Source organism: Mustela erminea, chromosome 9, assembly GCF_009829155.1.
Source record: "Mustela erminea isolate mMusErm1 chromosome 9, mMusErm1.Pri, whole genome shotgun sequence".
NCBI classification, from domain to species: Eukaryota; Metazoa; Chordata; class Mammalia; order Carnivora; family Mustelidae; genus Mustela; species Mustela erminea.
In genome coordinates this window covers 73,956,385-73,972,591 of record NC_045622.1, presented here as the reverse complement: position 1 = coordinate 73,972,591, position 16,207 = coordinate 73,956,385, and the positions used below count along the sequence as shown (strand labels likewise).

Below are 16,207 nucleotides of genomic sequence, written 5' to 3'. Positions count from 1 at the left end.
AGATGTATATTCTGAAGAACTCCAGACAAAATGTGAGCCTAGTTTTGTGAGGGAGAAAAACTTTTCATTTTGCTTGTAATGAAAGACAATACAAACAACATTCTTTTCTAGTAATGTAGAAGAAGATATCTCCCTTCATGAGCTCCTAAATTTTCTATGCAACAATTACAATCTTACAAAACTATTACCAGTTCTAAGGATGTTTCAAAGAAATGAATCATTTCTATGTGCCCCTATCTGACCACAATTTTAATCTGACCCATTCCTGAGAATGTCAACCCTGATTACGTGATGAAGGCGGACACTGCTAGGCTTCAAAGCTGAAATTTACTCTTTTGGAATTAGCAGTTATTTTGTGGGGAGGTTCTCAAAAACTAGGTAAACATCCCATTCTTAAACAAATTTTCAGATTATTCATTTATTTATTTATAGCTCAATGAACTTGTTTCCTATTTTATTCAAAGAGTTATAGCACCTCTTGTCCCCCAAATTAAAGGAAGGAAGTATGGAATGGTAGAAGTAAAAAACTGTCTCTATTTGCAAACAACATGACTGGTCACATAGAAGAGCCTAAGGAATTCATAAAACAACTCCTAGAACTATCAGGTAAACTTAGCAAGGTCACAAGATAAAAGGTTAATAAACAAAAATCAATTGTATTTTTATAACAGCAGTAATCAACTGAAAAATGAAATTTAAAACTTTCTACTTGTAAAAATGACCAAAAAATTAAATACTTAAGAATAAACTTAACAGGGGTGCCTAGGTGGCTCAGTTGGTTGAGTGTCCGACTCTTGATTTCAGCACAAGTCATGATTTAAGCATGGTGAGACTGAGCCCTGCAAAGAGCTCCATGCTCAGTGCAGAGTCAGCTGAAGATTCTCCCAGGCCGGGACGCCTGGGTGGCTCAGTTGGTTAAGCAGCTGCCTTCGGCTCAGGTCATGATCCCAGCATCCTGGGATCGAGTCCCACATCGGCCTCCTTGCTGAGCAGGGAGCCTGCTTCTCCCTCTGCCTCTGCCTGCCATTCTGTCTGCCTGTGCTCGCTCTCCCCCCCCCCCCCCCCCGATAAATAAATAAAATCTTAAAAAAAAAAAAAAAATTCTCCCAGGCCCCCATTCCCCCACTCATGCACACATAACACACACACTCTCTCTCAAATAAATATAATTTTTAATAAAGAATAAACTTAACAGAAGATGTACAAGATCTCTACATTGCAAGTTACAAAATAGTGCCAAGAGAAATTAAAGGCTTTAAAAAATGAAAGGATATATTATGTTCATGGTTTAGAAGACTTCATACATTGTTAAGATGCTAATTATTCTCAAGTTGATCTATTCATTCAAGCCAATCCTATCTTAATTCTAGCAATCTTTTAAAAATTGATAGACTGATATAGATTCAAAACTGGTAAGATTCTATAATTTTAAAAAACCACATACATGTATATCCACACACACAGACCAAACTGCCAAAGCAAATTACAGTAATTAAGACAGTATGGTACTGATGAAAAAAGAGACTTACAGATCAAAGGAACAGAATACAAAAACATACCCAAACATATATGGCCAATTAATTTTCAACAAAGATGCCACACAATGTATCAAAAAGGATAATCATTTCAACAAAAAGTGCTGGAAAATATTAACATCTATCCTTACCTCATACCGCACACAAAATTAATTTGAAATGCACCACAGACCTTAATGTCAAAGCCGCAACGTCAAGAAAAACACAGGAGTAGGAATATTCAGTGTAACCTTGAATAAGAGTCTTCAGATTGGACATTTTTCTTAAGAGGACAGAGACTGAGCACATTTTTAAGAGTCATCTGTATTCCTTTTCTGTGAGCTGCCATTCAATTCTCTGCCCAATATTCTATTGGGTTTGTGGTCTTACTTGTAGGATATTAAGGAAATTAGCTTTTTGTTAGTGACAGGAATTGAAAAGTTTTTCAGTCTGCACTTTCTCATGTGACTTTGCATATGGCATATGCTGATTTAGAAATTTATTTATATAATCAAATATATCAATCTTTCTTCTAATAAAGGCATCTGAATCTAAGTTCTTGTATAGAAAGTCACACTTCCCAAGTTTATAAAGAAATACACCTATGTCTCCTAGTATTTTTACTTTTTCTGCATTTAACCTTGACTCATGTAATATTTACACTGTGTGCATTTTTTACTTTATAATTTATTGTGTTTTCTTTTTAAAAAATATTTTATTTATTTATTTATTTGACCGAGAGAGAGAGAGAGAGAGAGAAAGAGAGAGAGAGCAAACACACACAAGCAGAGGGAGCAGCAAATGAAGAGGGAAAAACAGACTTCCTGCTGAGCAGGGAGCATTGACACGGGGCAACTCAGGGCTCAATCTCAGGACCCTGAGACCATGACCTGAGGCCAAGACAGAGGCTTAACAACTGAGCCACCCAGGCGCCCTTGTTGTTGTTGTTTTTATATTTTAACACAGAGGGCTACCTAACTCTCTCATATAATTTACTATAGATAGTAAATTATATGAGATGCCATATATTATTTGGTTTATACCAGAATTCTCAATTCTGTTCAATTTATCTGTCCATTCAAGAATATTGTTTTAATTATTGAGGTTCTGTAATATGTTTTAAATTTGGTACCACTAGCCTTTCTGTCCCCTGCTCCCCCACACGGACACCCTTCTATCTCAGTTTTCCTTTACATTACTACCAAAAAATTTAAAAATCCTAATTAAAAACACCAAAACTGTTTGTTGGAATTATGTTATAATTTTATAAAATTTATCCTACAAAAGTATTAAATGCACACAAAAATAAAAGAGCATAATTAACTTTCATGTACTTATCATCTATCTTCAACAAATGTCTATGTTTTTGGATTACACTAAATTTTAAATTAATTTTGGGAAAATCAATATCCTTATGGCACTGATTATCTTTTTATAAGAACATAGTCTATCTAACATGGTCTATCTTTAAAATTATTTATCTTTCTTCTGTGTTTTAGTAGTAAAGCTGTTTGCATATAAGTTTTATTTCTAGTTACGTTATTTTGTAGCTCAATAATGTACTACACTATTTTATTATTTGTTATCATTTTTCAGTTGATTCACGTGAAGTGCCTAGGTCTGAATCACAAAATCTACAAAAAAATTAGTTTTATCTACTTTTCTTTTTTTTTTTTTTTAAAGATTTTATTTATTTTTTTGACACACAGAGAGATCACAAATAGGCAGATAGGCAGGCGGTGGGGGCGGGGAGGGGGGCTGGGAAGCAGGCTCCCTGCTGAGTAGAGAGCCCTGTGCAGGACTCAATCCCAGGATCCTGAGATCATGACCTGAGCCTAAGGCAGAGGCTTCATCCAGAGCCACCCAGAAGCCCCTTATCTCCTTTGTGATTTATCTTCTATGTTCTCTTTTCTAACTGTGCTGACTACTACTGCTGGTAAAATATTAAATAATGGTGTAATAGTAGCCATTTAAATCCTGTTTTAATTATAGAGGAAATGTGTTTAGTATTTCCCCATTAACCATGATACAGATTTTCAGTTGAGATAAGTATACTTTATCATATAAGCTATTACTGATATTTATTACATTTATATTTAATTTATTATACTTATATTTTAATTTATATTTATATATTATATTTATTATTGATATCTCACTATTCATATTTTCTCATTTAAAAATATCAAGAATATAAATTGTATTTTATCAAAAACCTTTTGACTATCTATGAATACGGGCATGATTTTATGTCTTAGCTCTAAGCCCTACTCATATGATTGATTATACAACATTTTGCTCCAATTCCCTTTTGTCTGGTATCCAATAACACCATGACTGCTACTTGCATAATGAGGGGATTTGCCTATCCTTTTTCATCCTTTAAACTTTTCCAAATAATTTTGTTTTAGATATGCCTCTATAAAGTATAGAGAATTATGGCTTTTTTTTTTTTTTGGTGATCCAAACTGATTTTTTTTTTCTCTGAATAGGTGAGTTTAACCTGTTTACATTTATGGATATGACAAACATTTTTTTGGATCATCCTTTACCATTTTATATTATCTTTTCTGTATCTGTAATTTTTCTTTTTTTTTTTTTTAAGTAATTTTTCTTTTTTTTTTTTTAAGTAGTTCACTACATGATCTTTTTCCCAAGGATTAGTTCTTACATTTAAGAAGTTTGTGGGGATGCCTGGGTGGCTCAGTTGGTTAAGCAGCTGCCTTTGGCTCAGGTCATGATCCCACCGTCCTGGGATCGAGTCCCACATTGGGCTCCTTGCTCTGCAGGGAGCCTGCTTCTCCCTCTGACTTTGCCTGCCACTCTGTCTGCCTGTGCTCGCTCTCTCTCTCTCTGACAAATAAATAAATAAAAATCTTAAAAAAAAAACGTTTTAAGAAGTCGGTGTTTTTGTTTTCATAGCTAACTTTGTAATTACATTACAGAATACTTTCAGTTCTCTATTTTCAACACTATTAATCTCCTATCATGAACAATGATGAAATTAGTATATTTCTTTATTCCTCCCTTCCCTTTTTTCATATTTTTTTTAAATTCAAAAGATAGATGTATTGATGATACTAACAGTGAATACAGAAGTGGGCACAGAGTTAATACACAGCTTAGTAGAAATCAAACCATATCATAGTCCAACTGACTTCAAGGTGGGAAATGGCACTTCATGTTTTTTAAATGTCACTATTATTACGGTATAACTTATATGCAATAATAAAACTTGTTGTTGGGGCACCTCGGTGGCTCAGTGGGTTAAAGCCTCTGCCTTCAGCTCAGGTAAAGATCCCAGGGTCCTGGGATCGAGCCCCACATCGGGCTCTCTGCTCCACGGGGAGAATGCTTCCTCCTCTCTCTCTGCCTGCCTCTCTGCCTACTTGTGATCTCTGTCTGTCAAATAAATAAATAAAAAATCTTTAAAAAAAAGAAAAACTTGCTCTTTTCGGCCTTTTTGCTGTATTATTGTACGTGATTTGATAAACACATACAGTCATGTAATCACCACTACAATTGATATAGATAGAGTCTCTCACCACAATTCTTACCACTAGACTGTAATCAATATTACTATTTTAATATTAACTCTGCAGTGCTAAATGTGCTTACAATTCTATTACTTGATTTGTCAGCTTTAAATGAGATTCCATGAATTCTTGCTATTAAATATAATGCAACTCAAGTATATACGCTTCTTCCCACCTGCTTCCTGCATTCTTTTTCCAATTTTTGTAAAATGTAGTATTTGACACTGTTAGGGTATAAAATATATACATTCTATGTAATCATCCTAAAACATACATTTATTTTTGTCTTAATTCTAGTTGTAAAAATACGCATAGGTCATAGCACATCGTTCTTTCCCCCCAATTTTTAATTTAAACCCCAGCTAGCTAACATACAACGCAATATTAACTTCAGTTATAGAATTTCATGATTTGTCACTTACGTACAATACCCTGTGCTCATGACAGGTGCCCCTCCTTATACCCATTAGGTATTTAACCATCTCCCTGTCCACAGCATATCATTTTCTTAGTTTTCCTCTTTATCTATAGGTTAGCTGAATGTAAAACACTATGGTTCCTGAACACAACTAGTGCTTTATAAATCTTAGCTAAAAATAGTAGAAGCAATCTTTAGTAAATACATTTTCATTAACTTTATAAAATCATTTTTATTAGTAGTCATAGTGGTAAATAAATACCTCCAAAATACTGGAGAATTTGCTTGGTGATAATAGGGAGAATATACACTCTGGCTGAGTGTGTTTTATAAAGGACTTCCTCCATACCATTGTATATATAGTGAGACATAAATTGTACCTAAATTCATGGAAAAATATCAATTGTGGTCCCTTCATGCTTATATGAATCTTTAGTATTTTTCCCCTCTCTCAAAATTCAATCATTCTTTTTAAAAAATCATTGCATTAACTGCTTATTAAATCTTTCAGAAAAACATAAAAGAAAAATTTGCTTTGTAACAGAAGAACGAGCACCTGATGACTGGTGATACTCATTAGGCATACTCAAACACAAAAGAAGTTAAATGGTCTACTTCACGTTACTCATTTCTGACTTTGCCTTCTTTTCTCAATTCTGTCAATAAGCAACATTCAATAGCACTGCTAGGCAGTTAAATGCTGCCCTCTCCTCAATATACCTCCAGATTACCTCAGTGCTAATATGAGCTACATAAAAATATGAAAAGAACTAGACTTAGGAGCCTTCAATTCATCCCTGATGATGGGAAATACTCTGCTACTGTTTCATCAGCTATAACCTCATTATTTTCATGCTGTAAGTTCTTAATGAATTTCACTGAGAGTTCAATTTAAATGCATTAAGTTGCTGTCAGTCCTTCAGTAAGATCAATGAATACCACTCAGGGAGGTATGGAAACAGTTTCCTGAATCTTCCCTAGAATATCAAGGCAAGAATCAGAATCAAAAAAGTACACTTTAGTAGGGATACAAAAAGGGATTCTGAAAAGAACATGAATATTGGAATTGGCAGATCTCAGTTTTTTAAAAAAACAGTCAAAGCTTGACCACTTAATATGCATCCTCTAGGACACCTTTGTTTCTAAAATTCAGAGGGATGTTGTGACAATTATACATGTAATAATATAAATAAAAGTATAGTATTAAGCAGCTAGTAGACAATCAACAAATGGTAGATGATATTAGTTTCAGTTACTAAATATAACAGTCATTTTAAAAAAAGCCACTCAACTATAGATAGATGTAGCCGATTTTTGCAGGGTAAAGTATATATATAAATTCTAGCCAGGTTCATGTCAGAGATCAGTAATACATCTTGAAATGCTTGCAGGAAATACAGTGATAAAATAAATGCAAGTATTTTGAAAAAAAGGCAAACCATTTAAAAGCTATTATAAAAGAATTCTAGTGTACTGGAGAATTTTCTGTGCTTTGTTTTGGCCTCACTGATTTTTACGGTACCATAATTGCCAAAGTGATTTCACAGAATATGGATGGGCAGGAGGCATAATTATGATCGAGTGCTTTATGTCACTAGTTCAAAATGTCCAATTTTCATCTACCTTTTTTTACATAATAATTTTTCAGATTTTATATTTTATTTATCTATTTGAGACAGAGAGAAAGCATGAGATGAGGGGAGGGGAGGAGATGGAAGGAGAAGGACAGAGGGAAAGGGAGAAGCGAACCCCCCACTGAACAGGGATCCATCTCAAGACCATGAGACCATGACCTGAGCTGAAGGCAGACACTTAACCAACTGAGCCATCCAGGTGCCCCTTTATATAATAATTTTAACAACTGTACTCTGGCCACAGAAACCACTTGTTGATCTTGAAGCTTTGAGAAAGTGAAGGTTCAGGGAGAGGTGAATGAAGGGAGACAGATGCCATTCAATTCAGTTTTAATGATTTGATTCAATAAACTTACATGATGCTCTATCTATGTTCCAGGAGCAGTAGAGTTTGTTCAAGAGTCAAATATGGACAAAATATAACCCCTGCCTTGAAACGGACTGTTTGTATATAACTGTTCACAGCAGAAGGCTTATAAAAACACAATCTCACTTACAGTGTACAGAACATGAGAAAGCTTTCTAAATTTATTGGGATCCAATAAAAAATACTGATAAAAAATCCAGTACGTCCAGTATAAAAAATACTGCACTTCATAAACAGTCATTTTTAAAAATGTTCTCATTAAATTACAGAGATGACAGGTTTATATATTTAGTGAAGTCCTGGAAAATTTTCCAGTAAAGTAGGTACTTTCCAACCTAGTATGAAATACTCTATTAGAAAAAAACAAACACCTAGATGTCATAAGGACTAAAAATCAAAACGAGTTTCTGTTAAGATTTTGATTTCAACATTAAATAGCTTCCAAAGCTAGTCCTACCACTAGTATTTTTATACAAAGCATTCTTGAAATACCATTAACTTATAGTCCTGCATATTTTCTATAATGTTCTACTATCAACAGTATAGTAAATGACTGTCTTCAAACTTCATCTTATGGAAACATCTTTCATTTCTATTGGGAACTTTCTCAGTCATGCATAGTTTATTTGAAATCTAAAGGTTCACTTGGTTCTGCCAGACTAAAATTACATTATTAAAACTAGAATTTTTACTCACCCGATCCTCCTTTTGCCAAGTATTTGTTCTTTGCATAAAGGACAGAATCTAACATAGACTCAAAAAGAAGAAAATAGCCCTGCATAAATAAACACAAAAAAAGAATTTTAGAAATGTGTAATCAATATCCTCATAAGTATGTCAACTTAAATATCTGGGCTACTCTTTCTATAAAAGATACTTTTTTGTCTCTGCCATGTAATTTTCTACAAAGTTTGAAGTTACTTTTTGCATTAAATTCTCCAAGTACATTTAAAAAATCAGGCCAGGGAATAAAGTGGACCCAGACAGTTTATTACAGTCAAATGTACTGAACCTTCTTAATCCGTGCTTCTGCTTTCTAGACCATTGTTTCTTCCTCATTAATAGGAAAATCTGAGACAGAAATTGTTAACGTGCCCTCTAACTACCTAGAATATTGCAGTATTAATCCAGACAGTGGCTCTCAACCAGATTTTTGTCCACTGGAGGACATCTGACAATATCTAGTGCCATTTTTGATGATCACAACCCGGGGGGAAGGAAGGGTGCTACTGGCATCTAGTCATGTAAAGCCAAGAAATGTTGATAAACATGCTACAATGCGCAAGAAGCTCTATGACAAAGAATGGTCCAACCCCAAAAGTTGATAGGGCTAAGGTTAAGAAAACGTAGTCAAGGGGTGCTTGGGTGGCTCAGTGGGTTAAAGCCTCTGCCGTCAGCTTTGGTCATGATCCCAGGGTCCTGGGATGGAGGCCCACATCGTGCTCTCTGTTCAGCAGGGAGCCTGCTTCCCCCCCGCCTCTCTCTGCCTGCCTCTCAGCCTACTTGTGATCTCTGTCTGGCAGATAAATAAATAAAATCTTAAAAAAAAAAAAAAAAGAAAAGAAAAAAGAAAAAGAAAGCCTAGTCTAGAATAGCATTTCCCAAAGAGCTTATCTAGTGAGTCTCTTCTGTTAAAAAAGTAAATAAAGAAAGGAAAGAAGGAAAGAAGGAAAGAAAAAGAAAGAAAAAAAAAAAGGGAGGGAATCTTTAAGAAATCCCAGATGCTTTATCCTCCTCTTGAGATTCATAATGCACGTCATCACGCTGATAGTTCTGGGAAGTGTTACGGTAAAGAGGACTACTGAACATATTTTAACTATGTGTTACTCTTTTGCTTACAAACCTCTTTTCCCCCCTACTTTACACCTATCAATACCTTACACAACTAGTGTTCTATGTTCATGAAATACAGCCCTGCAGTACTCCAGATTTTAGACACCAGTAATGAATTCTCCACCAAGAAAGGATAATCATAGCACAGGTGAAAAGAAATTTACCACTACTGGTATCATGAGTAAGGGATCAATGACAGCTTGAGTCAGTCTTTCTCCTTCTAGAGTCTACCCCGCTCCCCACCTGGAGCAGCAGGAAGAGTGAAGTGCTCAGTGTGGTGCTTAGCACAGCAAACACTTTCTTACTGCTTAGAGTAAACCAACAGGAATTCTGCCCTAATGACAGCATTCTAAATAAAAACTGTTCTCACTTACTCATTTGTTCTGTACAAAAATAACTGTTTGACAGGATAAATGCAATACTCTTTAACCACATGAACAAAGACTTTTTAAAGGGGTCTCTAGAAGAGGAAAACCTGCAAACTTGAGATGGATAATCTTCACAAGGGATTATTATCATTATTTTTAAAGATTTTATTTATTTATTTGAGAGAGATTGAGAGAAAGGGGAAGAGAGCATAAGAGTGGGGAGGGTCAGAGAGAGAAACAGACTCCCTGCTGAGTAGTGAACCCCATGCAGGACTTGATCCTGGGACTCCAGGATCATGACCTGAGCCAAAGGTAGTCCCTTAACAAACTGAGCCACCGAAGTGCCCCAAATCTTCACAAGAGATTAACAGCACATTTAAATTTATAGAAAATACAGCTCACAAGCCTGAATCACTTTAAAAAAAACCCCACCTAATTAAACTGCCACTAGCAACTCTATATTGATTTTTACCCACTCCCAGCAACATACCAATTCACTGAAAAGAAAATACTTGTCTACAAAAGAAAAACTTAGCAACAAAGCCTTTTATTAATTTGTTTACATTAGGAAAATTAAGGATTTGGTGGAAGCTTTCTTCTGGTTAGAGCATCTCAGTAATATGTCTAACTCTTACAAATTTGTTCACTATTAGTATCATCTGTGTATTCAAAGAACAAGAAACTTTAGGAAGTCAACTAAGAAATCTTAATCAATCTGACATAATTCATACAGATCTATGCACACAACTCCTTATAAATAAGCATTCATGTGCTGATTAAAGTGAATTTTAATTGAATTATTCAAAGAGAAGTCTTCTGTTTTCCTCCTAGTACTTCTTTTTTTTCAGATGAGCCAAGACTATGTATATGTGTGCACAGACAAAGGAAAAAGATCAGCTGGTAAAACAGGTTGACAGGGAAAAAACCAACCTTATTTGCAAGACTGCTGCATGTTAAAACATTAATTTAAATAAAATAATTCACATTTTGATACATACTAAATATTCATTAGTATGTCTAGTCTTTTTTGGAAGGGGGCAAAAAAAATTCATTTGTCACTGTCTCAAACTGTTTTTAGTATTAACTTTCAAAGTAGCTGGCAAAAAGCTAAGTATTTTGCTTCCTATGTCCAAACTGTCTTACTTCCATGTACTACAGATAAACCAAACTCTTTTCCATCAGTAACTGAAAGAAGCTCCTTCTAACAACATGCTTATTTACTGTATCTATGATAAAGTTATTATTAGCTATCCATTAGAGATTAAATTTGTGGCATATTTTAAACTGGTGCTACAGTCAATGCCAATAGTGGTGAAAAGGGTATACTCCTGGGTTTAAATCCCAGTGGAGTCTCTTTTTTAGAAAAGATTTTATTTATTTATTTGGGAGAGAGAGACCCTGTAAGCATGAGTGGGGCGGGGGGGAGGAGGCAGGGGGAGATGGAGAAGCAGACGCCCTGCTGGGGCGGGGGCTTGATTCCAAGACCCTGGGATCATGATATAAGTCTAAGGCAGACACTTAACTGACTGAGCCACCCGGGCACATCACGGAGCCCCCTTTCTCTATATGACCTTGGACAAATTAACATCATTGTACCTCAGTTTCTTCATCTGTAAAGTGACAACTTTGGTATTCTACTTTATAAGGCTGTTCCAAAGATTAAATATGTTAATACATATAAAAGATTAGAACAATAAATCTTATTAATTTAGCCTAACATTTAAGAGATATTTAAAAAATATATCTGTGAAGGCTTGTCAAATTTTAAAATTATATTTAATAAATTAGAAAATAAAGTTTTACCAGGCTATCCAGAATCATCTCATGTTTATTTAGTCAATGGGTCCTATAACAACCCATGAGTCAGAACTGGAATTCCTCTTTTTTCTTTTTCTAGGGGGTTTAGAGAATACATTTTCTTGTGTCACTTCTTTCAGACCAGTGAAGATTATGTATATGTGTGCACATATACATAATACAAAATATAAAACACTCAAAATTTCTTTAAATTAAGAAATAGAATTTTAAAACCCCCAAAAAGTAATTTGGTCATATTGGCCAAATTAGTGCCAATTCCAACTTTAAGATTCTTCTCACAAAGATAATCACAAGGATTTTTTTCCCCGCAAGGCAAAAAAATAATAATAATAATAAAAAAAAAATAAAGGAAAAAAAGGAAAAAAATCAGCTTTATTTAATGCTTCAAATTTTGGTATTTACACTTAAGACACTCCCATATGTCTGCTTCTATTTAAAATAGTTAACATCAATAAGCATTTTTTCACAAAGCCTATAATGATTACCTTAGCTAAGCTTACAATTCTGATTAAACCATATTAGAGATAGTTCCTAAGGTTTTAACTATTCAAACAACCTAACATTATAGACATCAACAACAGAGAAGTTCAATGCCTTAAGTCATATGACTGGATGAATAACACTGGACGATTTTTTGCTCCCCTGGTTTATGATTCAAAAACACTGGTTTATGATTCTATTCCTATTGCTGCTAAATTCAACAGTAAAATCAGGTGCAAACAAACAAAAGAAAGATAATCATCCTTGGCAGCAAAAATACCTTTTCGATAAATGCCATGTTTTTCCTTCCCATTTTTTCAATCAGTCATCACTACTGATCAGAGAATTTCGGAAAGCAAACAATCAAATGCTTTTGTTGATACAGGTAAAGGACTTAGTACAGTTCTTGGCATAGGGTTAACATATAAAACCTGTGAAAAACTGTATCACATAATTCTTTAATTTGGTAGAAATCAATATGTGGGCTCAGGTACTATGTCATATAAATGGGCTAATATGGATGGAAGCAGAAGGCTAATGCAAGTCTTTCTTCTTCTTCTTTTTTTTTCTTTTTAAAGATTTATTTATTTATTTGACAGAGAGAGATCACAAGTAGACAGAGAGGCAGGCAGAGAGAGAGAGAGAGAGAGAGGGAAGCAGGCTCCCTGCTGAGCAGAGAGCCCGACGTGGGACTCCATCTGAGGACCCTGAGATCATGACCTGAGCTGAAGGCAGCGACTCCACCCACTGAGCCACCCAGGTGCCCCAGTCTTTCTTCTTTAATCTTTCCCCATTTTTAACTCCCTTTACCCAATGCATTGCTGTACAATTAATAATGGTATTCTATATCTATAAATTTTTTTACTTCAGTATCAAGGTGTTACTTATGTAAGTATATGTTGAGGCTTCTATCTGTCAAAGCAGTTTGTAAGTCTCAACTTAAAGACTAGCTGAACTAATAAATCAACGGAAAAGCATTCCTTCAAACCAAGAATAGATTAATATTTCTTCACATTTAGACTCAGTGAAGACTGACAATTTCATTGGTCATTCATTTCACTCAGCAGTCAGATTTCTGCTCAACTATTACCTCCTCAAAAAGTATTTTCCTGATGTCTCCACATAAAATAGCATCTTTTTCCTCTATTACGCTCCATCTATTTACCTTACTTTGTACTTCTTTGTGACACTCGTGAATTAAAATGTGGTTTATTTTTGTGTTTAACTCTTGACTAAAATGTAAGCTCCAAGAGGAGCAAGGACTGTTTGAAGGTACATTCCTGAGGGCTATAAATGTGGCCAGTAGATTGTAGGAACTCAGTAAAAAACTTCTGAATGAATAAAAAAATAAGAGTTATTAGTATCATACATTATATTTGTTAAAAATGAAACAGTACCCACGTTTTCTTATTTTTCTCGTACTTAATACAACTGGGTATCTTAAGAACCTTTTTGAGCCCAACATGGTGCCTGCACTCACAACCCTGAGAACAAGACTTGGGCTGAGATCAAGAGCTGGCATAAACCACAGGACTTAAAACACAGCTCACAGTCACAGGAATAGTTGAATGACCCAGAATTTGAACCTTGGTTTAACTAGAGAGTCACGTTCTGAATAACTATCTTATATTGCTGTTTTCTAAAATAAATAAATAAATAAATAAATAAATAAATAATTTATTTGCAGACAGAAACAGAGCAAGAGAGGGAACACAAGCAGGGGGAGTGGGAGAGGGAGAAGGAGGCTTCCTGCTGGGAAGGGAGCCCAATGTGGGGCTTGATCCCAGAACCCTGGGATCATGACCAGAGGTGAAGGCAAACACTTAATGACTGAGCCACCCAGGCACCCCCCATGTTACTTCTTAAGCTGATATACCTAACTGAGAATAAGATTTAGTGTTTGTATTATATTATACTACCTTTGTAATTAAGGACTCGAATGTTCTGAAATGAAAAATTTCCCATTAAGCATATCAAACAAGATTAGAATTTATAATAGGTATCTGAGTCATAATATGTCAGAGGGATAGCTTAGTTGGCAACTGGGTATAAGCCACTATACATTATGAAAATTATCAGTTTAGAAAATCAATGCAAATATTAGAATATATGTAGAACCAATATATGACATCTATGAGATAAATTAACATATCTAGCTTTAAATATTAGCAGATGAAAAGATTTATATATGTATTGCTAACTGTTGTCCTTTCTCTCAACTTTCCACTTTGCTAAACTTCATTTTACTATAGGCTTTCTATGTGATAGAATAGCCTTTAATTTCCTGGGAACTGTCCTTGGTTCTGAACCAAGTCATTTATTACTGATATCAGAAGGCGCTCCTCCAAATGCCTGGCTCATCTGCAGTGTAATTCAGACTGTAATTTCACAGGCTACTGCCTCACCTGTAGGGGTGCCATCTGGAAGAGAATTATACCCAATATTTTCTCCCATGATGCTCATGGAGCACTCTTTTTTCCAAAGAGACATTTACTTTTTTAAAATTAAAATTTGCATTTATACTTCAAAAATTAGTTACTACAAAAAAAAACATTGGATTAAATCTGGGACTAAGATATTAACATTATTCATTGAAATGGGAACCTTATTTTTAAAATGTCTGTTCATATCTCAGAATAAATTAATGATAAAAGATACTTCTGATACCTTCAGTATAAGGTTTTCTCTCTCTCTTTTTTTTTTTTTTAGTACAAATAACTGAGTTACTGATACACTCTTTGGCAGAATTAATTATTAAAAAGAGCGACGGGGGAAAGTTACAGATAAAATGGAGAGTTAATCTGTAGAAAGTCTAGTGACAAATAATAACTGAATTTATCTAAATATAAAAGATTAGTTTTAACAAATAAGCAAGACTACAAAATCTAAACCCAATTTTCAGTATACTTCTGAAGCATAATAAATATTTCATGACACTTTTTTCCAATACTACTCTCAGTTTTATAAAATTTACTGTAGATAGAACTGTTACCTACAGTGACTAGAACTATTAATTGGTTGTTAACTGAAAACAACATGCTTTAAGAAAAAAACACAAATAAATGCAGATATGTTTATTAATACTCTTTTAAAAAAATATTTTATTTATTTATTTGACAGAGAGAGACAACACAAGCCAGGGGAGTAGGAGAGGGAGAAGCAGGCTTCCTGCTGAGCAGTGAGTCCAATGCAGAACTTGATCCTAGGACCCCAGAATCAAGACCTGAGCGGAAGGCAGACACTTAAGGACTGAGCCACCTAGGCGTCCCTATTTACTAATACTCTTTAAGGGTGAATCTATCAATGAGGATTGTCACAATTTTCCTTGCATAAACCACACTTATAATGTACTGTAAGTAATTTCCAGTTTGGGTTATTTTAAAATAGAAAAAAGAATCTAAGAGTACCTTGCCAAGTGAAAAATCTCTGAATTCCATAATTCCTACCTACTCGCTTCTATTCTGTCACAACAGTTTTACTCACTACTTTACTCAACAGGAATCTTTTTTACAGTCCTGTTCAATAGTTTATGCTAATATTAGCTGATATTATATAAAGAAGCAGGGAAACAAACACAATAAGCTCTTGGTAAACCTATAATACAACTAATACAAGCAAAACAGGAGGAGCACACTGAAGGTAATTTACCTGCTTTAAGTGTTCAGTTAGCCATTGAAATCTAGCACGTTATAGAGAGAGAATGCAGAATATCATTAATTTGCTGAATTAAATGCAGATTGGTTAAGGATGTGTCTACTGTATATCTGTGTGACAAAAATATATTCTTTTTTTAAAAAAAAAGATTTTATTTATTTATTTGACAGACAGATCACAAGTAGGCAGAGAAACAGGAAGAGAGAGAGAAGGAAGCAGGCTCCCTGCTGAGCAGAGAGCCGGTGCGGGGCTCGATCCCAGGACCCTGAGATCAGGACCTGAGCCGAAGGCAGAGGCTTAACCCACTGAGCCACTCAGGCACCCTGACAAAAATATATTCCTAATGATGATACCTTTTAAAGAAAATCTTCCTTGATGTCCCATATTAGGTCAGGTGCACTTTATAATATGACCTCATTTAGAAGTTGAGTTATTATCAGTGCATAGGAATGAGAACTAAAGGGTTTCTCAACCTTGGCACTACTGACATTTTGGGCCAGGTAATATGTTATTGTGGAGACAATCCTGTCCACTGTATGATATGTAGTAGTACCCTGGCTTCTACCTACCACAGGCCCATCAGCA

General features: G+C 34.9%; 1 protein-coding gene across 3 annotated transcripts in view; it reads right to left on the bottom strand.

Moving 5' to 3' along the window:
* Positions 1–16,207, bottom strand: part of PRMT3 (protein arginine methyltransferase 3) — a 130,679-nt gene that overhangs the window by 48,576 nt on the left and 65,896 nt on the right. For all 3 annotated transcript variants that reach the window (XM_032356360.1, XM_032356359.1, XM_032356361.1), the window contains one exon: positions 8,166–8,244. In XM_032356360.1, coding sequence (XP_032212251.1) covers positions 8,166–8,244 — 79 coding nt within the window. The remainder of the gene's footprint in view (positions 1–8,165; positions 8,245–16,207) is intronic.